Source organism: Chiloscyllium plagiosum, unplaced genomic scaffold, assembly GCF_037043375.1.
Source record: "Chiloscyllium plagiosum isolate Xiang-an unplaced genomic scaffold, Cpla_swu_hap1 HiC_scaffold_8, whole genome shotgun sequence".
NCBI classification, from domain to species: domain Eukaryota; kingdom Metazoa; phylum Chordata; class Chondrichthyes; order Orectolobiformes; family Hemiscylliidae; genus Chiloscyllium; species Chiloscyllium plagiosum.
The window spans coordinates 54,056,559-54,083,425 of record NW_028270146.1 but is presented as its reverse complement, the minus strand read 5'-3'; the positions used below and the strand labels follow the sequence as shown (position 1 = coordinate 54,083,425).

Below are 26,867 nucleotides of genomic sequence, written 5' to 3'. Positions count from 1 at the left end.
AGCAGAATGTTCAATCTCTGAGTTGGTCTCGAAATTGCAGCATTGATGTGGCCAAACCAGTTAAGTTTCTGGTCAATGGTAATCCTCAGGATATTGATGGTAGGATTTTCAGCAAAGGTAATAGGGGTTTAGATTCTACATTGCTGCTTGACATTCATGCATTCAAAAACATGCAAATTTGTACAGGTGGAGACAGAAGGGAAAGTTTTGCATAAATTGAGAGCTGCATGCTCATGAAAAAGCTTTAGCCTGATAAGATTCATCTCACTACGCTTACAAATCCAGTGACTAAAAGTTGCATTCTTGTTGAAAGAACTTATACACTCCTATTCCAAACTTTTACTTTAACTCCAACCAGGAGGTGGCAATGAGAAATAACATTTACAAGGTGATCCTGATCATTTGGTTTATTATAAATTCTGCATTCATGAATGTAAAATTCAAACAACTGCAAAAGGATGTTGGGTGGAAATCAGACTGGATTACTCAGTATCATTCTTGCTGAAATCAGAGAAGACAGCAATGGAAAACGAGAGACAGAATTGAGTAGAGCAGTGTGCTGCTTTACTCCCATACTACTTTAGTTCTGTCTTCCCATTCCCACCATAATGAACTGCCATTAACCTGATGTAGTTGATGGGTAGAGTTCAGAGCCTAGCAATCTGCCTCTTCATTTGTTTACTATGTCGATCTCCATTGTGCTGGCTGAAGGACATAAGTAAACAATGGTTTAAGACATTGGACGAAAGGAGAAAATCTCACCCTCTCAACAGACAGTGAAGTTATTTTCAGGTTGCAATCTCAGTAGAATGCTATAAAAATTCTCAGCCTCGTTTGTGGGCACTTCCTCCAAGAGATAAACGTTGGAGCTCAGGATTGATGCATCATCCTGTGCCAATTCCATCATGCGCATGGTTGCACTTGGTTACAATGAATTTGTTTTAAATTAAGTTGGAATTTAAAGGTGATGCATACAGTCACTGAGTCACAAATCCCAGACTCCAAGCTCAGTTAGATCTTCCGTGTTTGGAGCTTAACAAACTGAGTTTTGCCTCTTTTATTTCTGTATCTATATAAAGATTTTAAAAAGATTAAAGATTTGCAAAGGTCATACCCAAGGAGGAAAGTAGGCTTCTGGCTCAAAGTATTTCCCATAGTGCTTGTGCCTTTTGTAGTTGCCAAGGTCTGCTTGTAAAGCATAGGCAGCAAGTAGAAAATAGGCTTCCTCATGTAGCATGCACTGGGACTGGAGAACCTGTTTCCGCAAGTGCCAGTAGTAATAGTATCTAGCTGCTCTATCACTGCAAAGAAAAACGTTACATTAGAATCTCTGACAAACACACTGAAGTAAAGTTACATGCTTGCAGATAAGCAGCATTGGAATCACTGCATTAGAAACTGAACTATATTACAATAAAGCACCTCACAGTTATACACAAAGATATGAAAACGCTTTGCTCTCATCTTTCGGAATGTTCCTCAGCAGGTTTATCATTTTCTTCACAAACTCTCCAACCTGATAACCTAATCGGCTTTCACAACATAGGATAGGATGAAAATGGTGCAAAGAATGAAATCTCATTTTCATCCTCCAATGAAATGGGAAATTGTGGCCTCAGTGGGGGATGGATCTGCAAAATGCACATTAAGCAAATTCCTGAAAAATGGCTAGTGGAAAATGGTGCAAGAAGACGAATGAGGAAGATGATCAAATTGCCTCGGAAAAAAGTTTTGTGTCAGCCATTTCACAGCCTGACAAAAATTGGGTCTGTAGTGTCAAGAAACATTTAAAATATATGAGGTCAAAGGGGGCTATCTGGCTCATCATGTCTGTTCTAGCCAGAAACCCAGAAACCCAGCCTAATCCCATTTTCCACCCCTCAAGAATATGGCACTTCAAGTGCATCTCCAAACATTTTATGAAATTTGGTAAGGCTTTCTGTCTTGTCACTTTTTCAGGTTAACAGTCCCAAGTCCCACCATCTTCTGATGAAAATAAACTATTCTCAACTTCCCTTTAATCTTCTGGCAAATATTTTAAATCTATGCATCTGCTCACAGATCTTTCTGCTAAAGGAATTTGAATATATAGAAAGGGTCTATGTAGAGTCTTCAGTTTTATAATTCAACTACTCTATCTTTCCACTTCAGATAAAATTCTCTATTCCTGGCAACATGCTTGCAAAATGTCCTCTAACTTCTAGAGTGGGATCATCCCTTTCTATAAATAAGCACATGTAGCACTCTAGCTATGACATAACAAACACTTTAACATAATCTCCCTGCTCATACATTCCATACCACTGCTTTAAAAAAACGGTAGTCCCTGGGTGCCTTCTTAGCCAGCATAGTTAGCTGTCCAGCTAGGAACAGGGATCGGTAGTCATACACTGAAAGATCTGTCTATTCCCCTATATGTCTCAAAATCCTACCATTAATTGTTTATTTACTTGTCCTCCCTAAATACATAATGTCATACTTCATTGCATTGAATTCTATTTGCTTCCAATCCCATTACATTTTAACTAACTGAGCAGTCCATTAATGTCTTCCTGAAGACTACAGCATGATATCATAGCCCCAAATATTCGATCTTCTGCAAACTCCTCCAGTCAAACAGTAGGAAGCCTGAAGTTAACATCTTCGCGTCATTGCCTCTTACCCCAACCCCAAGCCTGGCCAGACTTTCAGCTTAACCAAACTGTGTGCTGGAGTACAACCCTGGGCTGAATTGCTGACCTATTACAGTAGCTGCCTTTTTCCATCTTTACCATTAAGCCTGATGCATCACCCGTCCCCCCCCTCTCTCTCCCCCCCCCCACCCCTTCCACAGTCCAGCTTTTACAGAAAGGCTCAATCATGTCTTTGACACCTTCAAATTTGATTACTCTAATAGTAAGGATTCAATCCTCCACTTTCCACAACTATCAGCTCATATAAAAGTCTGCTGCCTATACTGCACATTCCTCACATTTCCCATACGGACTTGGATTGCCTCCCAACATGTCCATGTGCTGGGATTTACAAAGAAGTATGGTTCCTGAATCCTTAGAGAGGTGCAGGCCATCCGGATGGCCAACTGCTCTGTTGGTTCAGTAAAACAAACTGACAGTGGAGTGGCTACTGCTTGGATTCCAGACAGCCCCAACCTGTGCCCATCCGCATGGTTAAGTTCACAATCTAAAGGCTCAGCAAAGGGTGTGGGGGCATGTGAGTGAGACACCCCCTGCCAATTTACTTCATACCATCCAAGCAACGAAAGCTGCCAGGCTCTCACATTGTGCAGGGCTCTCCCACCATTGGTTAAATGCCATTAATGGAGGATTGAGACCCTTAATTGGTCATTTATGGGCTTCAATAGGCCCAAAGGTGGGCAAGCTACCAATCACGTCTTGTGTCCTCTGTAAAATGGCAGAGAGATCAGGTTGGGTGGTTAGGTCATTGGATGGATTTTGTGTCCCTACATTTCCCATTGTTGAAAAGGTGATTAATCTTACCCAATTAATCGCCCATTCTCCACGTAGTACTGTACCCTGAAATGAATAATCATAGGTGGACCAAACTGGTCAATGCCCTGCAGAAATAACAGAAAAATAAATAATACTCCATTATAGGCGATCATCAAGGAGCTTCAACATTTTTCACATTGCATGCCCATTCATATTCTTATAAATAAAACCCACAAAGAAACAAAGAATTCTTTGGGTCAGTTACAAAACAGAATACAAATAAGTATCAACGAAGCAACACTTCACATCAACAGATAGAGGGATCCAATTGGTCAATGAAGATGCTGCAAAAGAAAAACTGCACACGCTGTAAACCAATGGTCAATCAATTCTCAGCCCATTTTGCATTACTGTTAATGGCTTACTTCAGCTCCATAAATGTTAGAAAATCCAGAATACCCTTCACCAAAACTTTAATACTGGATGCCACTAAAAATAAATGTTTTATTTACTGAGATGATATAATTTAAAAACTGAATTTGACAGCCAAGCTGATGTCAAGGGTATAGTCATGGACAGTGCAGCCATTTTCAGTGATTTTATGAAATATTATGCTGATGAGTGTATAGGAAAAACACAAAAGTTTTTTTAAATGCTAGTAACATTCACTCAAATAGTGACATGGATTGTGTGCAATTGACACGATTTCATATAGTGGAAAGTAATGTATTTTGCATCAATTTTGTCCTTTCCAACCACATTACACCTCATCATTGTGGCTTAGTATTGTTTGTCCTTTTGTGGTCTCTATACCCTTGACCCAGTATGCACATTAATATGTCACAATGGAGGGGGGAGGCGTTCTCCAATATAATTAACTTCACTGCCTTCTTACTGCTTGTGAGCGTAAAAAGAATGCAACTCTATCACCTGTAGAAATAGCTACCCTGATACAAGTGAGATAGCTGTGAGAACTCAGATATCAGATGGCAATCACACACCATTCAAACTTCCCTTTCATGTTTAAACAACCTTTAACTGTTGCCCCTGTAGTGCTAGCTAACCCAGCTATTATTCCAGAGTAAGAAGTTGTTATCGATTTATCAAAGTTACTCTTGATTGGGGTGTAATTATAAAAATAGAAAAGTGCTGGGTCAAAAGTGGGTCTTTGTAGTGAAACAGCAGGTATTAAATTTTGCTGCTGGGCAACTTACTTTGCTTACTTCCTTCTTCCATTCCTTTGGACAATACTTGCAGAGCTTCTGCATCTGTTCCATATAAACATGTTCATTGTCTGCATTGGAAAAGGAAAATAAAGAAATATTACATAAAGAGCAGGTTACATGGCAGTTGCCAATTAATAAAAACCACTATCAGTAATGTCAATTTTAACATTTGTTTTCAGATAACCTGTGATTAATGTTTCTTTCAATTTTAGTTCCAATTCAGAAACCCCACGGATGGGATTTTCCTCCATTTATTAAATGACATACACAAGCAAAGATCAACACATCAAAGCTGTATAGTCCAGTTGCCTCTATTCAGCCTCAATTCCAAGGAGAGATATAATAATCAGATCTTAATGATTTTACCAAAATTCAGGTTATCATCCAATGTGGCTTGGAAAAAATGAAACTTATCCAATCTGTACCAGGAAAAGAATTCAACAGTAAAAAGATCAGCATCAGTTACCTCATTGTATAAAGACACTGAATTAGAACACCTTCACCCATTTGTGATATCTCGGCACATGTAATATTCATATTGCTTACTGTTTATCATCACTCAAGCATGCATCTGGTACGGACCGAGGCACTAAGCATGGCCTGCATGCTCGATTCAAGGGCTAGATATCAGGAGACCCTGAAATGGCTAAATCATTGAAGAAAAATGAACTGGAATTCTGAAGATGATTAGGAGTATGCAGTTGAAATCAGTGCCATATCTACAGTGAGTGCTGCCTGATAAGGGGAAGATTTATTTCTGTTGTATCTTTCATTTAATGGTAATCCATATATTACATATACACTGGTTTGCCAGCTAATTTATATTGGTTTTCATTTGATCGTTAAAGTAATAGAAAATGCAATAACTTGTCATTTTTTTTAGGATTTGTTTTGCAAATTTGCCTCTCAGTTTGTTGATCTCTATAGGCATCACAACAATAAATAAAACTTTCAGAGTTATCATGGATGTATTACAATTTTTTGTTTGTAATTTTAAGAGAACAGCACTACCCTATGAATGCTCTCAAAGGCTGTGTCAACCCTGAATCCTTTATGTTTACTGGCAGTTTTTCTCACCACATTTTGATCTTTCTTGGATTCATAATTGTCACAATTTATGATGTTGACAAAATAAATAATTTTGTGCAGAATACAATTGAGATATTCAGATACTATTCATCATATCAATCATAGCACACAGTTACATTATGACACTTTAATACACAAGTTATTGCTGAATCATTTTCTCCCACAGCACATATAATTGTCATCTTCTTTGTGCAAGCGTGGTGATACTGTCATGTATAGATTGCAAACTGCATTCTTTTTAAAGACATTGAACACAAAATGTTATCATTGTGCTATCTTAAAACTAAACAAGTATTATGTTCAGAAATGCAAAAGATTCCAAAATGTATTCATAATAATCTGGCACACTGATCTGGTAATGGCCTAAAATATCCCTTGTTACACAGCAAGACTTGTCAGCCAATTAATTTAAGCATGAAGTTCAGTTGGTCTTGCTTCAATCTAAATGGTTTCACATGTCACTGGATGGAAACTTTAAACAGGTGGTCTTTAAGAAAAATTCCAGAGCAATAAGCAGTCTCACATCTGTGCTTTCCAAAGGAGCTCTGCATATGTTTAATGCCCTCAGCTCACCACTGGAGCTCAATCCTTTGGAGTAGGCAGTATTTGGCCACAAAATAAAGAATAATTCTCATCAGTCTGAGTAAAACGTGGCTTCTTTCGAAAAATATTCAACACTTCAATCGTAAGAAATATCTTCTCATAAATTAAAAGTCAGCTAACTATAATTTTGAACACAACAAAGAATTCATTGATGTACTCCCACCCACAACAGCTGCAAATAAATTATTTCACAAGAAAGTGTTCTAAGATCCAGAAGAACCCTAAATGCTCACCCAAAGCTTTTCAAAAACTCGCCACTTAATTTTCAGTCTTGAAATGGTAAAGAGTAGACAACTTCCGAAAGAGTTAAATGCTTAACTTTGAATTATTACCAGTGATGTACTGCAGAAGATCACAGCAACCAGACCAACAGATTTCATTGACTGTCTCAGATGGGTTGCAGAGAACCGCATAAGATGACGAGGGAAGGCAGAGGGTGGAATACCCACTGTCTTCCCACCATCATGGGTCAGATTGAGAATACTACACTTACACATATTTTTACTTTGGTCCCATGAAATTTATGTGGGCCAGTTTTTTTTTTAGGTGTCCTCAACAGATGCCTATTAAAATGTCATGTAGCAACAAAATACAACAGAGTAAGGTAGCAATACAGGAAAAGATAATCACAGTGTGGCAGGAAAAAAATACAGTGTAAAAATCTAAGAGAACACCAAAAGGGCAAGTCTACTGGTTACAAAATTAGTAAAAATACATAACTGAGGCTGTGAATCTGAGTGCACATAACATTCATAAAACATGCAAATTGACATTACAAGTAAATAATCTGATCTGACAGGAATTACAGAGACATGGCTACAAGATAACATAAGCTGGGGCTTGAATATCCAAGGATTCATGACATTTGTGACAAGGCTGTTAGTTAGGAAAACGTGTGCAGTTCTGGTCTCTCTAAAAGAAGGGATTGTGAAACTTGAAAAGGTTCAGAAAAGATTTCCAAGCTTGGGGCTATTTTCCCGGGAGCATCGGAGGCTCAGGGGTAACCTTATTGAGGTTTATAAAATCATGAGGGACATGAATAAGGTAAATAGCCACTTTCTCTTGGTGATAAAAAGATCTGGATTAGTGGTGCTGGAAGAGCACAGCAGTTCAGGCAGCATCCAAGAAGCAGTGAAATCGACATTTCGGGCAAAAGCCCTTCATCGGGAAGGGTAGGGGGTCCAAAACTAGATGACATAGGTTTAAGGTGAGAGGGGAAAGATTTAAAAAGGGACTTAAGGGGCAACTTTTTCACACAGAGGGTGGTGTGTGTATGGAATGAACTGTCAGAGAAATTGGTTGAGGCTGGTTTAAATATAACAACTGCATGGGTACAGGAATAGCAAGGGTTTACAGGGATATGAGCCAAATGGTGGCAAATTGGACTAAAGTAATTTAGGATACCTGGTTGGCACAGACAAGTTGGACCAAAGGGTCTGTTTCCCTGCTATACAGTCCTATGATTCTATATCATGGTTCTGATTATCAAGATATAGAATCAGTTTGGGTAAAGTAAAGTCAAGAAGTCACTTGTGTGAGTAGTTTAAATGTCCCCTGGCAGTAAACATTCAGTAGGGTTAGGTGAAATAATGGGAGTTTGTGGGAAAGCTATGAGGAAAGCGTTGGGTGATCATAGTACGATCAAATTTCACATTCAGTTTGAGAAAAGAAGAATCTAAGACCTTATAATAAAAATTTAAATAAAGGAAATTTTATTGCTAAAGTAAACTGGCAAATTAGGTTAAGTGATAAATCAGTGGAACTGCAGTGACTGACATTTAAGATGATATTTCAAAATGCTAAACACAAGATACTTTCAAGTGAGAAAGAAAGTCCTGAACAGAAGTGTGCTCCATTTGTGTCTAATTAAGTAAGTTAAAAATAGTATCATATTGAAAGAGAAAGCACATATTTCAGCAGAGGGGAGTGGCAGGATATGAGAAAGGGCAAAGAATCACTGAAGGGTTAACTGGGAAGGAGAAATTAGAGAACAAGAGAAACGTAGCTAGAAATATAAAGATAGATAGTAGAAGTTTTAACAGATATTTAAAAAGGAAAAGACGTGGTGAAGGGAGCCTTGGTCCTTGCAAGGTGGATAATCATGGAAATTAATAATAAAAAATAATGAGGTGACAGACAAACTGAACAGATATTTAGAATTTGTCTACACTGTAGAGGATATAAATAACATCCTAGAAATAATTTTGTATCAATGGTTGAAAGGAAAGAAGGAACCTGAAACAATTTCCGTCACCAGGGAAAAATAATTAGTGATATAAAACGAAATAATATTAGAAGTAAAAGCTGACGTTTCCCCAGGTTTTAATGGATTTCATCCTGTGATCTTAAAAAGAAGCTGGCTGCTGAGATAGCAGATCCATTGGTTTTAATTTTTCAAAATTCCTTAGATTGTGGAAAGATCCCATCAGATTGGAAAATGGTAAACATGACTATTCAACAAAGGAAGGAAACAGAAAGCAGGAAACTACAGACAGGTTGGTTTAACTTCTGTTAGAGGGAAAAATGCAGGAAGATATTATTAAGGAGGTTACAGCAAGGAACTCAGAAAATCTCGATAAAACCAGGCTTTTTGGTTTTATGAAAGGAAACTCACGTTTAACTGTGACACCAAAATTGGAAGAATTGGAAACTGTGAGAAGGAAAAGTAGAAATGTACGAGCCACTTGTTCGACCTCAGCTGTATTGCGTTTGTTGTGGGTGCCACAATATAGGAAAGATATGAACGCATTAGAAAGAGCGAAGAAGCTATTTACAAGAATACTCCCAGGAATGAAGTTAGACTGAAGTCGTCGGGACTATTCTCTGTGGAGAGAAGGTGCCTAGGAGGAGATTTGATAGAGGCATTCAAAATCATCAGTGGTCTGGATGATAGATAAGGAGAAGCTGTTTCCATTTGTAAAAGGAACAAGAGTGAGGCAATGTAGATTTAAAATAATGTAAGAAAAAAACCTTAGTAGTTAGGGTATGAAATGCACCACCTGGAAATGTGGTGGAGGCAGGCTCAATTGAGGCACTGGTTGAATAGTTGGAAAGAAATAGTGAGAAGGGGTAAGGAAAAAGGCAGGAGATTGGCAATAGGTAAGGAGTTTGAAGAGCTGGTGCAGCATGATAGCCTTTTCCTACACCATAATAATACTATGCTGTGTAATAATTCACTGGAGTTCCTTGAAGAAGTAATAAACAATGCAGTTGCACTTGGATATCATTAGCTTGATTTCTAGAAGGCATTTGATAAAAGGTATCATGTCAAAAGGTTACTACACAAACTAAGGGTTGATGGCATTGTGGATAGCACATTAGCATTAATGGAGGATTAGCTCACTGACAGGAAAAGGAATAGGCATAAAATAGATTATCAGGTTGGCAAGACATAATCAATGGGATGCCACAGCATCAGTGCTAAAACCCACAAATCATTTCAAATTTATATCAATGATTTAACTGAAGGGGCCAAATGCACAATGAATCATCAGCAGGTTTAACAAAGATAGGTAGGAAAGTTAGAGGACATAGGGAATTTGAAATCGGATGCAGATTGGTGAAGTGACTGGTGTAAAAATGTTTAGATGGAGTAGAATGTGGGAAAAGCAAAATATTATGAAAACAGAGGAGGTTTGCAGAACTCTAGATACAAAGGGATCTAATTGTCCTGGTACATGAATAACAAAGAGTTGGTACACAGACACAGTGAGTGATTAGGAAGACAAATGGAATGGAATATGAAAATAGTGCTGTTTTACTAGAGTTGCATACAGCATTAGTGAGACCTCATCTAAAGTTTTGGTCTCTTTATTTTAAACTAAAGCATAAACATTTTAGAAGCAATTCAGAGAAGATTCACTCAGCTGAAAACTGGACTGGAATATTGTTTTGGACAATTGGGGGTGGTGACAATTTCGTATGTAGAAAGGTTGGATATATTGGATCTGTATCAATTGGAGTTTACTGGAGTGAGAAACACAAGAGAACTGGACAGGGTGGGTGCTGAAAGGATGTTGCCCCTTGTGGGATAATCTAGAAAACATAGTTTAACAAAAGAGTCTGCCACTCAAGATGGAGATGAGGACAAATGCTTCCTTTACTTTAGAGGAAGAAAGTTCCAAAGATCGAGTACCTTTCGATAAAAGAATTCTCTTTAATTTATATAGGTAAGTGTCATGTATGCCTTCTTAACTACTCTATAAACCTGCCCTGACGCCTTCACTGCAAGCACTGAAAGATCCCTCTTCCTAGTGAGCTACCATTTATTGAGTACTCCCTTGCCTTGTTACTTTTTCCAAAGTGCATCACCTCACACTTATCAGGATTAAATTCTTTTTGCCAACGAGCTGCTCATGTAACCAAAATTGTCTGTAACCTAAGACTTTCTTCCTCACTATTAGCCACCCAGCCAATCTTTGTATCATCTCTCCCACATTCTCATCTATGTTGTTTATGTATGTCATAGCACTGTTACAGTGCAGGTCTATCATGTCTGCACCAGCTCACCAAATGAACATTATGACTTAGTGTTATTCTCCCACTCTTCCATCAGAACCCTAGACATTATTTAAGTAATCATTGCGTACCCTCATGAATGGCTCAATTAAACCTAATTCCACTTCACTTCCAGGCAGTGCATTCCATTCATTGTGTGAAAATGTTTTCTTTCTCACACTGCATTTGCTTCTTTTGCCAGTCACTTTGAACTGTGCCCCTTATTCTCGATTATTTTACAAGATTAGATTAGATTAGATTACAGTGTGGAAACAGGCCTTTCGGCCCAACAAGTCCACACCGACCCGCCGAAGCGCAACCCACCCATACCCCTTACCTAACACTACGGGCAATTTAGCATGGCCAATTCACCTGACCCTGCACATCTTTGGACTGTGGGAGGAAACCGGAGCACCCGGAGGAAACCCACGCAGACACGGGGAGAATGTGCAAACTCCACACAGTCAGTCGCCTGAGGCGGGAATTGAACCCGGGTCTCTGGTGCTGTGAGGCAGCAGTGCTAACCACTGTGCCACCGTGCCGCCCTGAAGCAGTTTCTCTCAGTCTACTCTGTCCAGAACTTTTCTGATTTTGAAAATCTCCTGACAGCCTTCACGTCACTAAGGAAAACAGTCCCACACTGCTCTTTCCTAGTTGTCCTGGGGAAGGTGCTGGTGAGCTACCCTCTTGAACCAATGTAGGCCATATGCTATAAGGATGACCCACAATCACTTAGGGAGGAAATTCCTCTGCCACCTACCTGCCCACTCCACTTGTCTATACCCTCTTCAAGTACTGTACTATTCTCCAAGTTTTGTAGTGTCTACAAACTTTGAAACTGACCTCTACTGTCCAAGATCTAGATCATTCACACAGTTCCAAAAAAGCAAGGGTCCCAGTTCCGACCACAAGGAGCTCCACTAAAAACTACCATTCTTCCCTCAGCCATCCTTGCATCCACGCTGTTACTGTCCCTTTTATTCCACATCCTATAAATTTCCTCACAAGTTTGTTGTATGACACTGTATCAATTTTTTTGCAAATCCAAGTACATCACATACAACCCTTGCTGTTATCTCTTCAACTAAATCTAGATAGTTAGTCAGTCATTATTTTCCCTTAAGTAATCTATGCTGGCTTTCTTTAATTATCCCACATTTGTCCATGAGACTATTAGTTATATGGTTTCTCGAAGTTTCTAAAAGTTTCCCCACTACCAAAGTTAAAATGACTGCTCTGTAATTACTGGGATCAACCTTTTTTGAACAATGCAATGTTGCAATTCCTCGGTCCTATGGCACTATTCCAAGTCCAGTAACAATTGAAAAATTATGGCCACTGCCTTTGCAATTTCTACCTTCATGTCCTTTAATATTTTTGGACGCATCTCATCTGGTCCTTGTGCCATATCAACTCAAAACACTAACAGCTCACCCAGTATATCCCCCTTATCAATTCTCAACCAATCTACTGACCAAGGTCCCTCCTCTGGTCTGGGCAGCCTGTGCTTCCTTGATAAAAGTAGATCCAAAATATAAATTTAATACCTCAGGACAATCCTTCCCAGCCCCTCACTATCCAAATATCTCTATCTTGCTACTCTCTACTCTTAACACTACCAATATCCCAGTCAATAATCAGATCTTTAAATTCCCCATTTCAAAACATTATTGAATTTTCTTGTTAAAAGAAAGACCTTTTGTTGCAGAAAGTTATTGCAGCTATTTCCCAGCATAAGGACCCTGTTAGTTGAGTAATTTATGTTTCAAATAGCCTCCATACCAAGAATTGTAACTGCACCTTTGCTCCTTACGTCTAGTCAAATCATTTCTTCCCTTGATCTTTCTGTGACATCCTCGTTCTTTAACCTCTCCCTAACCCAAACCACCACATCACCTCTATTTTTTCCTTTCCCGTCTGCCCTGAATCCTGTAATCAAGAATATTTAACACACAATCTTGCCCTTCCTTCAGCCAGATCTCTTAATGCCACTTCATAATTTGACATGGCAACCTGCACCTCTAACTCCCAATTTTATTTATTATGCTCTGTTCATTCATATTCATGCAGTCCTGATTTGGAACTTCTTAAAATTTCTCCCTTACTCTGACACTATCTATTAACATTAGAATAGAGAATAACAAGTTAATTGTCTCTGAGTATTTTCCTTATTCTGTTATTATTCTCTAACAGCATCTCTTAGTTCCCAAACTCTTGCACAGTTTGTTTAAAGCCTCCGAAGTCTATCAATTAATTGCATTTCTGAATGTGTTTATTTTCCTTTGTAAAAGATTTAGTTCCTTTCATATGTTCCCCAGTTCAATTTGCATCCCGGCTGTAGTATTATCTGGCATGCAGACTTGCTAGCTGGTTTCCAGACTTGAGGCTATTTGAAACATGGCTGAAACTTTATTGCTGGAACAGCACAGCAGGTCAGGCAGCATCTAGGGAACAGAAGATTCGACGTTTCGGGCACATGCCCTTCTTCCTGAAGAAGGGCATGTGCCCGAAACGTCGAATCTTCTGTTCCCTAGATGCTGCCTGACCTGCTGTGCTGTTCCAGCAATAAAGTTTCAGCTTTGATCTCCAGCGTCTGCAGACCTCACTTTCTCCTCGCTATTTGAAACATAAATTACTCAATTAACAGGGTTTTTATGCTGGGAAATAGCTGCAATAACTTTCTGCAACAAAAGGTCTTTCTTTTAACAAGAAAATTCAATAATGTTTTGACATTCGTGGGGGACTTGATAGTGAGCACTAGGTTTTGAGAGAATATCAGGGGAGCCATGCAATGTCCAACATTTTTTATGAATTCGCAACTCTCAGTGTATCTTCTCCTTGCCTTACATTAGCTTTTATGTTTTAATAACAGTGTGTACTGTGAACTGATTATTAGTTTTTCAGTCAGGTTTGGGTCTATCTTTATTTTAAAAGTATTTTAGATTTTTGGAGAAATGTATAGTAAGTGGTGATAAACAAACCTGATGATGTCCTACCATCTATTACAGTGCTTTACATTCTAAAAGGGTTCACGGACTTCTAATGTAAAAATTATTGAAGGTTTTCAATACATCATTTTAATTGATTATTTTTCCATTTTTAAAATTGTGTTCTCCACACTTTAACTCTTGCCCTACCATTGTGTAATTAAGAAATTAGAAAAGCATTAAGACCCCACAGTACCAATGTAACTAACAATTTGCCAACATGAATAGCCAGGACCAACCTGTTCTTCATTCCATGAATATCCTTCCCTTTCTTAAAAGGATATGGTCCAATATCAGTAACAATGGGAAAGGTAGTAATTTACTAATAAAACTATGTTAACAAATTTGACAAAATGATGTAAACTGCTTATATAGTTTTGCAGTAAATTTGCTGTCAGGTAGGTTGTGATACTAATTGAAAACGCAAATGGAATTTTGGCCTTCATTGCTCCATTTTTAAACTCCAATCCCCTGGCAATCTGGTTACAACTACAGGTCGTTTGAGAAGCTACACCTGGAGTACTGTGCACCGTTTTGGTCCCTGTATTTAAGAAAGGATATATTGGCATTGCAGGCAGTTCAAAAGAGAGTCGTCAGGCTGATTCCTGGGATGAAGGGATTGAATAATCAAGAACAGCTGAATAGGCTTTTATTGTTCTGCACTTCAGTGAATAAGGGATGATGTTATTGAAAGGGGTAGACAGGGTAGATTTTGCAAAGATATAAGCACTTGAGTGGCGACTTCAATCTAAGGGACATAGTTACAGAACAAGAGAACAATCATTTATAAGAAATTTCTTCTCCCAGATGGTAGTAAATGCCTGGAATTCTCTTACCCAGAGAGTTGTGTAGGGTCAATCACTACAAGTATTTAAAGAGGAGGTTGATAAATTTTTGAAATAATGCGATGTTTGATGGCTATGAGGAACTATTACAAAATAGGAGTTGAGGCCTGGAGCAGATCAGCTAGGAAAGACTTGAGGGGTCAAATGGCCTCCTCCTGCTTTTCTTAATGTTACTTTTTGACCTAGAGAGAGTGCAGCACTCCAGGCTGAGTTGCCAATCTTAGACCCTCCACCTCTGTCTCCAAGTTGCTGGCTGGAAAAAAAACCTAAACCCAGCTCACCAAGCAAACCGTTTTAGACACTAACCGCCTGGAAGTTGTAACCACATCAACTGGTTTGAATATTTTAGTACTTGGATTACCCAAACTCATAATTATTAACTGATCATCTGTCCTGAATTCATTAATTTCCCGAGTGCTTGGATGTATGGATGGAGTAGCAAAGCAATTTCCCAGTTTCTTTAATTTTTTAAAATAAATCCTATCTTTGATTTCATCTTAAAAAGATGTTTGCTGCAGTTTATTTCAAACATTGGAATCCAAAAATCAGGATTTGGAGAGCATGCTTCAATCTACTTCAGGAAAGGATGACAATAAAAAGAGAAAGGAACTCTTTGTCGCAGTCTTAATAGGAGAAAAAGCAATCAAAATTTAAAGTCAGCCTATTTTCCCTTTATCCATGATAGCAGAATATTGTTAACATAGTTGGGAATACATGTTTATGTTTACAGACTGCGTGACAACTAAAAGATGTTGAACTGCGTGGACACTTTCTGAATTAAAAAGGGTTTTTTTTCCCAAAGGTTTGAACGGAATCAGTGTGGTTTCCTGGAAATGAGTCAATAGTTTAATGTGGGCTGTGGTCCGTCAGCTGATTACAGAAAGTCAAAGGATTTCGGAAAAATATCCAAGCAAAATGTTTAAGGAAAGATGACATAGGGTTTATTGTCCTTAATTTAGACAGTTTGGACTATGGGGGTTGCTGCGCTGGTGGTTACCTAGCAACCTCTTCTGGACTTGTTTTTTTTGGTTTCACCAATCGAGGCAGACGAAAGACGAAGTTAAAAAAATGTAAAGCAGTGGCATGGCTGCAAGATTCTCTTTACATCTCTTTGAATTACTTTGGAACCTTCTACACATCGGTGTTTTGATGACCTTGTAACTTGTGAAAAGCTGAACTGTGACCATCATCCAAAGACTTGGATACAGCTTCATCCCCATTCATAAGACCATAACATGTAGAAGCTGGAACAGACCATTCAGCCCATCGAATCTGCTCCACCCTTCAATGAGATCATGACTGATTTGAAAATCCTTAACTTTACTGTCTTGCTTTTTCCTATAACCCTCAATTCTTTTACTGATCAAAAATCTGTTTAGATCTAAAGTGAAGACCTTGCTTGGAAGATCTTCCATCATTCTACAACTGTCAGCAATTTGATTTCAACAACGCGAAACCCAATGGACTATGAGAATTCATCAAACTATCCATTGTTTTTCTGACCATTCGCCAATAAGGATGTTTTTCTTTCGTTCTTTCTAAAATATCATCTATGCAAAGTCTTTGTAATGGATTCAAAGGGAAAGTTCCAATTCTGGATTACAATTTAGATGTTAACCGGTTTTGCCTCTTACTATTGGTTGAATTGTGTTTTACAATAAACAGATTATTTTGAGTTCATTAAGGAATCCTGTTGAAAGTTTTTTTTAATGTGGACAGCAGTACCAAAGGGAACCAATTGGTCATTTTGGTGATCTAAAACATTTACTTTAATGGAGTGACTGGAGGAGTAGTGGGGTTTGATTACAAACATATTCCTCCCATCCCATCGTTTGTAACAGTGTCTTTCATGTAAATTGTCAATCTCAAATGACCCCGTTGAGTCCAGGTTTCCTGCCTGTGAGATTCAGACCCTGCCACGTTCCCATTGCCTGTAAAAGTGGGATCTGTTGAAAGTTAGGACAAGGATGTCTGCATCCAGGCCCTGCCTGCCTTTAAAAGGTCTCTGGAGATGACTTGTCTCCCGGAAAATCCAGCCCTAAGGTTGGGAACAGCTGGCTTCACCTCAGGCAGTTGCAGGGAGGTCAGGCAGATCAAAAGATTTGCAGCCGAGACCGAAACCAATGGTTTCAATGTTTACCAAGTTTATTAACAAGGGTATGGATTTTCTGACAGGAAATGGGAAGTTCCAGGTAATTTTCTGACTGCCCTCCATGAAGAAATGGGAATTGAATATCGGCTTTGAGAATTTGTCAGAGGGTTGCCAGCCAACACGCCATGAATTGGAAGGGGATAAGGTTTTATAGGGGGCACTCTTGCGGTAGGTAGTGGTGCAGGGAGTGTAGGCCTCTTCTGCTCTAAAGTTGCCTTGTGGGGGATTCCTACACCACCGAGCTCCAAGAAGAAAAATAAATTAATTTAGCTTCAGCTTTCTGATCTTTCCCACGCTAAAAAAAACTTCCTTATTCAGACCCAAGTTTAAAGTCCAGTCAGGATTTGAGAATTCAGTTAAATGTTGATTGGTCTATGTGAGCAATCATTCATTATCCAAATACATTTGAATTCTGGACTCTTTCCAGCTTGTAAGTAATCTGGGAGCCTTTTTTTTTAAAAACAGCAGAGCAGGTAAAGGTAACCCTCCCAATTCCCACAATTTACATGTTTATGTAACAATGGGAATGTTAATTCAATGGAACACTAATCAATGTCATATAAACAGGATAATCCACATCCCTAAAACCAGAGTTATCAGGTTCAGTTAATGACTGCTTCTTGACCTGGAGCATTGAGGAGGTAACAAACAAAAATGATCATTTTGATCTTTTTTTTAAAAACAATCAGCAAATGTACAAGACACTGAGGCTTTGGAACCTGAGGGAAACAGCGACCAACAAAGAATAACTTTAACACAACCCAAGAGTCAAAAATACCCAAGACTAGGAACATGGTAAATGAACTTAAAATGGCTATTTTAGCAAAAGGAGGGAAATCTTTCACAAATCAGTTAGGGAAGGTTATTCACAACAATTCAAAAGAAAGACAAAGGGAGACACTTTTAAAAAGACATGTAGAACAAATACAAATACATTCTCAAATCCAACAAACTTGAAAGCAGATGTTTGAAAAAAATAAATTAGAGGTGTAAGACGGAGAAAGAAGGGTTTGTCAAAATCCTGGAGGGAGAAAGCAAAGGGTTTCAAAACTAATTAAAATAACAGAGGAATAAAGAGGCAACAAGTAAAAGGCATAGCAGGTCAGCTTAAGTATAATAGACTAGTTTTCAAAGGCACAACAGAAGAGGGCAGTCATAGGAGAGATGGCAAACAAAGTACCAAATAGGCTTGAATATAAATATAAGAAAAAAGTAGCAAATGTTTTGAATAACTCTTTCTGCGTGTGTTCACATGGAAAGATATGAGGGACATTGCCACTGAAAAAAGCTGTAGACTAGCTAAATTAACAAAAATAAATCATTCCCAGGAATAAACAATATCTATCCTAGTGTGCTGATAGAGATTAGGAAGGAAATTTGTAAAACACTAATAATCAGGGAGAGGGGATCAATAGATAGTGGGGAGGCACTAATAGACTTACTTAGTGACCATCAGCTAACAGAATGACAAAACCAATGCAGATTACTTTTTATCCTTTAGACTTACTTCCTATTGCATGTAATGGAATTGATCCTCAAGATTAAATATGAAGATCATCTGTACAATTATAAATTATTCATCTGCAGTCAACATAGATTCAGAAATAAATAAATTCAAATTCAGGAATCTATCCCATTTCTTTGAGAAAGTGGCAATCCAACTAGAGTGTAGACATCTTGGTACTTGGAAACTTTGACATCTAAATATCTCTTGATAAGGGCCCAAACAAAGAGATAATAATTAACTTCACAAGGTATGAGTATTTTAGGTAAACCCTTATAATAGACAAAATAAAATTAGCTAATGGATAGGAGACAAACAGCAATTGTTAAAGGAATTAATGTATGGGCTGGTAGGTTGAGAGTATTGAGAAAGATGCCCTAGATTTTGGTGACTGTACTTGACTTAAAACCATATTTTTCTGTCTACCCTCCAATTTTTCCTTCTTTTGATGGGTGGAGTACATCAAGACATCTTTCATACTGGACAAAAGATATTTGAAAAGTGATCTAAACATTTTCATATCCAGCTCAGCTGCCCATGGCTTCATTATATCTCAATAAACTTGAAAAAAATGAGAGTTTCAGTTTCAGATTAGATTAGATTAGATTACTTAGATTAGATTACTTACAGTGTGGAAACAGGCCCTTCGGCCCAACAAGTCCACACCGACCCGCCGAAGCGCAACCCACCCATACCCCTACCTTTACCCCTTTAACCTAACACTACGGGCAATTTAGCATGGCCAATTCACCTGACCCGCACATCTTTGGACTGTGGGAGGAAACCGGAGCACCCGGAGGAAACCCACGCAGACACGGGGAGAATGTGCAAACTCCACACAGTCAGTCGCCTGAGTCGGGAATTGAACCCGGGTCTACAGGCGCTGTGAGGCAGCAGTGCTAACCACTGGGCCACCGTGCCGCCCATTAAATACATTTTGTCTTTCCATACTTCATTATCACTCTCTTTATCAACTGTAAGAGACTCAGCAAGATAGTTCATAACCTTGATATTATGTTTGGTCTAAAGCTGAGCATTTGATCACATATCTGCATCATTGCCAAAACAATCAATTTAAATCTCCGTAACATTGCCCAACTCAGCTCACCTTATGCAGAAATTATAATCAATGTCCTTGCTACCTCTTGATTCAACTATTCCAGTATACTCCTGGCCATTCTCCCATGCTTTAAGCTTTATAAAGTTAAGACCAACTAAAGATTTGTTTTCTTGATTTAACCTGTACTAAGTCCCATTCACACATGCCTCCTACCTAAACTGGCTCTGAGTTAGCTTAACAAATTGATTCAAAATATTTATCCCCATGTTCAAATCACCCTTGCTCTTCCATTTCTACACCCCTCCATAACTGCACTCCAGTAACTCTGCATGTTCAAGAGCCCGATTTGTGGAATTCCATCCACAAATATCTCTGGCTTTCTCCACTCCTCACTCCCCCATTTAGGCGCTCTTTAAAATCCATTTCTTTACTCTAATATCTTCTGTGGTTCAGTGTCAAATTTTGTTTTATCATACATATGTGAATTATTACAAATAGTTTATTATATTAAAGGCACTTTGTAAATTTTTTTTGTAAATGGTAATACAATTTGTAGCAGATCATTTTCTTTATTATTTTTCCCAAATGTCATTATTGGTTTTACTTGTATTTAGTTTATTCTTTGCTTAATCGAATTATATTTGCTTAGTCAACAGTTACTATTGTTTTTCAGGATACCGAATGCATTGTATGGCAAAATGTTGCAATATTGGGTTGCAGTGCTATATAAATGCAAATCATTCCTCCTTTCATTCTTCGCTGGATCAACAATGACAAAAAAAAACAGTAGTTCATGAACTTGGCAAGATTAAAGAGCTGAAAATGTGTTGCTGGAAAAGCACAGCAGGTCAGGCAGCATCCAAGGAACAGGAGAATCTATGTTTCGGGCATAAGCCCTTCTTCAGGAAATGATTAAAGATTCCTAAATTCACAGCTTTCATGAATTTTAAATTGCTTAGCTCCCTCTACAATCAAACAAACAGATGGTACTTTTAATCCTGAATTCAAAATGGTTCATTTCAATAAATGAATGTTCATGATTGATGGGATATTGTTTAAAGTCATAGAATCACAGAGTCAGGAATGTACAACATGGAAACAGACCCTTCGGTCCAACTTGTCCATGCCGACCAGATATCCCGACACAATCTAGTCCCACCTGCCAGCACCCAGCCCATATCTCTCCAAACTTTTCCTATTCATATACCCATTCAGATGTCTTTTAAATGTTGCAATTGTACTAGCCTCCATCACTTCCTCTGGTAGACCATTCCACACATGCACCACCCCCTGCATGAAAAAGTTGCCCGTTAGGTCTCTTTTATATACTTCCCCTCTCACCCTGAACCTATGCCCTCTAGTTCTGGACTGTCCATCCCAGGAAAAAGACCTTGTCTATTTATCCTATCCATGCCCCTCATGATTTTATAAACCTCTATAAGGTCACCCCTAAACCTCCAACTCTCCAGGGAAAACAGCCCCAGCCTATTCAACCTCTCCCTATAGCTCAAATCCTCCAACCTTGGCAACATCCTTGTAAATCTTTTCTGAACCCTTTCAAGTTTCACAACATCCTTCTGATAGGAAGGAGACCAGAACTGCAAGCAATATTCCAAAAACAGCCGCAACATGATCTCCCAACTCCTGTACCTAATACTCTGACCAATAAAGGAAAACATACCAAACACCTTCTTCACTATCCTATCTACCTGCAACTCTACTTTCAAGGAGCTATGAACCTGCACACCAAGGTCTCTTTATTCAGTAACACTCCCGAGGACCTTACCATTAAGTGGATAAGTCCTGCTAAGCTTCGCTTTCATTTGTCTAAATTAAACTCCATCTGTGACTCCTCAGCCCATTGGCCCATCTGATCAAGATCCTGTTGTAATCTGAGGTAACCTTCTTCGCTGTCCACTACACCTCCAATTTTGGTGTCATCTGTAAACTTACTAATTATGCTCACATCCAAATCATTTATATAAATAATGAAAAGTAGTGGACCTAGCACAGATCCTTGTGGCACTCCATTGGTCACAGACCTCCAGTCTGAAAAAACATCCCTCCACCACCACCCTCTGCCTTCTATCTTTGAACAGTTCTGTATCCAAATGGTTGGTTCTCCCTGTATTCCATGAGATCTAACCATATTAATCAGTCTCCCATGGGGAACCTTATCAAACACTTTACTGAAGTCCATATAGATCACGTCAATTGCTCTGCCCCCATCAATCTTCTGTTACTTCTTCAACAAACTCAATCATGTTTGTGAGACATGATTTCCCATGCACAAAGCCATGCTGACTATCCCTAATCAGTCCTTCCTTTCCAAATAAATGTACATCCTGTCCCTCAGGATTCCCTCCAACAATTTGTCCACCACCGATGTCAGGCTCACTGGTCTATAGTTCCCTGGCTTGTCCTTACCACCTTTCTTAAACAGTGACACCATGTTAGCCAACCTCCTGACTATCGATGATACAAATATCTCAGCAAGAGGCCCACCCATCACTTCCCTAGCTTCCCACAGAGTTCTAGGGTACACCTGATTAGGTCCTGGGGATTTATCTACTTTTATGTATTTCAAGACATGCAGCACTTCCTCTTCTGTAAAATGGACATTTTTCAAGATTTCACCATCTAATTCCCTACATTCTATAACTTCCATGTCCTTTTCCACAGTAAACACTGATGCAAAATACTCGTTTAGTATCTCCCCCCATCTCCTGCAGTTCCACACAAAGGCCACCTCATGATCTTTGAGGGGCCCTATTCTTTCCCTAGTTACCCTTTTGTCCTTAAAGGTATTTGTAAAAACCCTTTGGATTCTCTTTAACCCAATTTGCCAAAGCTATCTCATGTCCCCTTTTTGGGCTCCTGATTTCCCTCTTAAGTATACTACTTCCTTTATACTCATCTAAGGATTCACTCGATCTATCCTGTCTATGCCTGACATATGCTTCTTTCTTTTTCTTAACCAAAGTTGTTTGGATATTCACAAATCTGACTTTCCCACTGATCAGATCACATGAACTATATAAAAGTTCGATTCACTGAATATGTTTCATTTATCTTTTGTATCCGTCATCTCTGTCTGCTGTATATTTGAAACATTACTTCAAGAATATCTAACTGCCGTGGGTGGAGTATAAATAGGTAAATGAGGTGAAAAACCCAGATCTCCGACTATGTGTCTGACTGATCATCTTCTGTTTAGTAACTGATTTTAAAAAATCATCGGTGTATGTAAAAACGAGTGAGTGACTTTCTTCATCTGATTTTTAAAATTTCATTCACAGGATGAGGGTGTCACTGGCTCGGCCAGCTTTTATTACCCAAAGGGTGATGAGTGAACCACATTGCTGTGGATCTGGAGTCACATGTAGGCTAGATCAGGTAAGGATGGCATTTTCCTTCTCTAAAGGACATTAGTGAACCCCTGGATTAACTGTGCAGCAATAATACCACTACGCCATTGTCTACCCCTAGGTTTTCTCTTTTCACTGTCCAAGCTTCGTGCTCAAGCAACACTGACTACGATCTACCCACAGGGTTTTATAAGAATCAAATTGATTACAGAAACTTTATCTATTAACTGTAATAAACTGTGTGTGTATGTATGTGGTACTGAATTGAATATAGCATATACGTGGTACAGTCTGTCGGTTTTGGCAGGATTTTGTGGTCAGCTAAAGTAATAGCGCTTGCTAATGCTCCCAAAGGAAACTGCCCTGGTGACCTCTGTGGTGTGGCTTTCTTTCCTAGTGACAGATTGAATCCATCTCCAGGCAATGGTGATCTCCAGGTGTACAACAACAGCGCTGTCAGCAAGCAATGTCAATAACCAATCACATTGAAGTATTCTGAAATCAGAAAGTTAAAAACACCCAATACCTTCAATCCTAACTTGAAATATTTTAGACAAAGCAATAAGTTATTGTGATTTGATAAAAAAGGAAAGAACCTAAAGAATTGATAAAGACCTTGAAGATACAAATACACACCCACTGATTCACAATACCTGAAGCAAAACTCCAGTAAATCAAAGACCCACCTTGAGAAAGGGAAATTACTAATTTTTTTAAATCCTTTTTGTTTGAGGGCTTACTTTTCTAGTTGATTTACTTCCCTTACATTCAGGCAATTCAAAAAATAAATTTTGACACTTTAATTACATAATATTATAGCAGAACATGGGGGATGGACAATAACATTTCATGAATAATTACATTCAAATGAAAAGATCAAAAATTCTGATTATGAATGAAACTCTCAAAATTCTACAGAATTCCAAAGAACTGAATATATTGCAGATAATGCAGTTTACCTCATTGTCGTGGAATTATAATCTGTTTTCAGTCTCACTTACTTTGTATGACACTTAGCCCAAAAAGATGACAGTCTTTCAGCCGTAGAAGGTCACAGACTTGAACGAATAATTCTTGGCACAAGGCTTTAACCTACAAAATGGAAACATTATGATATTTTGACAATATTTAGTAAAAGCAGACATTGAGAAATTGAAACTCTGAGACATAGCAAGCAATATCTTACCCTTTTTTTAAAAGACAAAAACTATTAAAATGAAACCATTTCAATGGATTGACTACATGCTGCAATCGTGAGCCCATTTTCACAGCTGCAATAATATTCTCTGCTCCAAGGAGAATACATGTGGGCTGCCAGGTTTCATAGTTATTTAGTTCACAGATTGAGCTAAATTATATATCTTAAACAATTTAGACTGTAGAAAATATGCATTAACTCTATTCTAAATATTGGCACACTTAAGACTAAAGCATGTTTATGAACAAAATATTTGGCGTAAGAGAAAAAGTAGAACCTTTAGCTGCTTGCAGTATTTGCCAAAATGTTAAGACTAGTTCAGCATGTCTTTATTCTTCAACAAAATGTCTGCTTGAGGTAAGCACAAGGATGCACCTACTGCTGGTGGTGGGGGAGGGGGGGGGGGGTGTTTGCAAAAAAAAAGAATGCATCCTTCGTAGTCACAAATGGAACTATTTTTGTATCCTTGCTTGTGGTATGAATTGTCCACCCTTTCACGTTTGGGTCAAAGACAAATAATTGAAATGGTAAGGAAGTCTCATTCAAACAAGATGATCTAGCAGTTTCCTCCCTGTACACTGGAGCAATAGACAGATGCAGCATATGGAATGAAACATGCCATACTGAGAGTTTTGGATCATTACTTTAAAAATAAAGGGAAATTTCACAGCTAAATGGACTTGTGTCCTCAAGTGAATTGTATCTCATTTGTAAAACAAAGAAAACTGTGCACTTACACAGTGCTGTGCAAAGATAAGGCTAGCTCCTGATTCCTCTCAACCATCACAGAAAGCAAAAGAAATACAAAAGCTAAGGAACCTAAAGTGCCTGTCCGTCTCCACTTCAGAGATACTCCCTTTCCTGTGAACCCTCTGATTAGCTTCTTAGCCCCATAACATAAGAGTAAGGAAACTGATAATGAGTAAAACTCTAATTCTGTGCTTGTCTGGGATCCGAAACATTTCACACGCATTTTCAGTCAAGTTTCTTTCAGTAAGTATTCTGGGAATTGAACAGGAGGAGGAATAATGAGAACAGTCGTTCAGTTGAATGTTGTAATGAGGCGGCAGTAACATTCCAATTTGTGCAAGATTACTTATTTCAGGAATAAAAGTCTTTCTTTGCAAAGATCCTTTCAGCATTCTTGCTATGCCGTTAATACTATAGTTGTTTACTGCACAGGAGGCCAATCAACCTATTGTGTTATTTCTGATTTTTTGTTACAGGAATCTATAACTGATCCCACTCTTCTGGTCTCTTGCCATAATCCTGTAACTTCATCTGCTTCAAACATACATTCTAATCTGCTGAAACTAAAACAATAACTCATTATTGGGTAGTTTGAAAGTGAACAATGAACAAAGCTGCTGAAAAGCTTTGAACAACAACAGCAAATTGTTTGGATAGCTCAGACACAACAATCAAGCATAAAATGTGTTTGCAACAGCTCACAGAAGGCTTACATCAGCACCTGATGGTGTCACATATTTAATTAAGATTGAAATTACTTTTTAGCTCTCTATCTCAACAAGTCATCCAATGTGTTTTAAGACTTGCACCTTGAAGTCTTCACACAGTAAGCTTTTGACTTCAGTGATGGATACAACAAATAGAAGGCTACTGCTTCTGAGAGTTGGAGTATTGTGTACAACTCTGAGCACCACTCTAGGATAGGGATATGAACTCATTAGATAGTTCAGGAGAGGTTTATGAAAACAGTTCCAGAAATGAGAGATTTTAGTTATAGGATAAAATGCAGAGGTTAGAACTGTACTCCACGGAGAGAATGCAGCCAAGGAGATCTGTCGGAAGCTTTCAAAATTGAGAGGAAGCGGGATAGAATACATCAGTAGAAACTGTTGCTGCTCATTAAAAGGATCAAAAAAACCAAGGAGTAAGAATTGAAAGTAATTTGCAAAAGTGAGATGAGAGGGAAAAAACATATTTTCATTCAAGTGATTTGGATTTGAAATGCACTGCCTCAATAGAGGCAGGTTTAGTTCAGGCATTTTAAATGACATTGTTTCTATTTTTAAAAACTCATCCAATGTGCAAGAGGGGAAAAATCAAAGAAGGGCACTAAGTCATGATGCTCATTTGGAGAGCTGGAACAGACACAATGGAGTGAAGGGCCTTCATCTGCACCATAATACATCCATGATTCTGTGAGAGATAGAAAGGAGAATAATTTGAAGATCTAGTTTCTTCACTGGCATTTATTTTCTTTGTTGTAGTTTGGTCAAGAATCAGATCAGAAGATAAATAGAAAAGGGGTTGCCCGCAAACAATGCTTGCTGGGCAATGATGGTTGAATATTAAAAAGAAACACATTAAAGTGGGTTTTATAATATACTTTCTCTTCAAAACAACAAGTTAAAAGACAGTCACACCTTACTGCTTCGTCATATAAACAAATCAGGTCATAATTTTTATTTTATTATTTTTTATTTTGATGACAGGCTAAATTAGAAAAGGCAAGACTGGGATGCCCAAATGAGAGTTACACCACATGGATATAATATTATTCATTTTTAATGTTGAAGAAACCATTTCAAGTGCATTTAAAGGAATTAAAATGAATAGAAAGATAAATGGGAAAAACTTACATTCACAATAATGTTGAGAGCTTCATCATTTGGAAGGAAGACACAAACACTCCGGCGGTCCTGCATCACTTTGTTGTTCTGAAAGGTGAACTTGCTCATCACGCCAAGTAGGCTGTAAGAGGTTTCTCCCAGGTACCCCAGGGTTCTTTCAAATTACAAGTCAGAGCATTAGGCTGTAGTGTGCTACAGCAACATGCAAATCCTCTTCATCACGCACTTGCAAGAGAGAGGACAGCTCTGGATGTGTCATAACACTCACTGCAGCTGGACAGGAAGGAAAAGT

General features: G+C 38.4%; 1 protein-coding gene across 1 annotated transcript in view; it reads right to left on the bottom strand.

Annotated features, from left to right (window-relative positions):
• Positions 1 to 26,867, bottom strand: part of frmd6 (FERM domain containing 6) — a 127,208-nt gene that overhangs the window by 46,570 nt on the left and 53,771 nt on the right. The window contains exons 2-6 of the mRNA XM_043697633.2: positions 26,585 to 26,848; positions 23,782 to 23,872; positions 4,664 to 4,743; positions 3,498 to 3,574; positions 1,115 to 1,301 (exon numbers count right to left, since the gene is read on the bottom strand). Coding sequence (XP_043553568.2) covers positions 1,115 to 1,301; positions 3,498 to 3,574; positions 4,664 to 4,743; positions 23,782 to 23,872; positions 26,585 to 26,683 — 534 coding nt within the window. The 5' untranslated portion in view covers positions 26,684 to 26,848. The remainder of the gene's footprint in view (positions 1 to 1,114; positions 1,302 to 3,497; positions 3,575 to 4,663; positions 4,744 to 23,781; positions 23,873 to 26,584; positions 26,849 to 26,867) is intronic.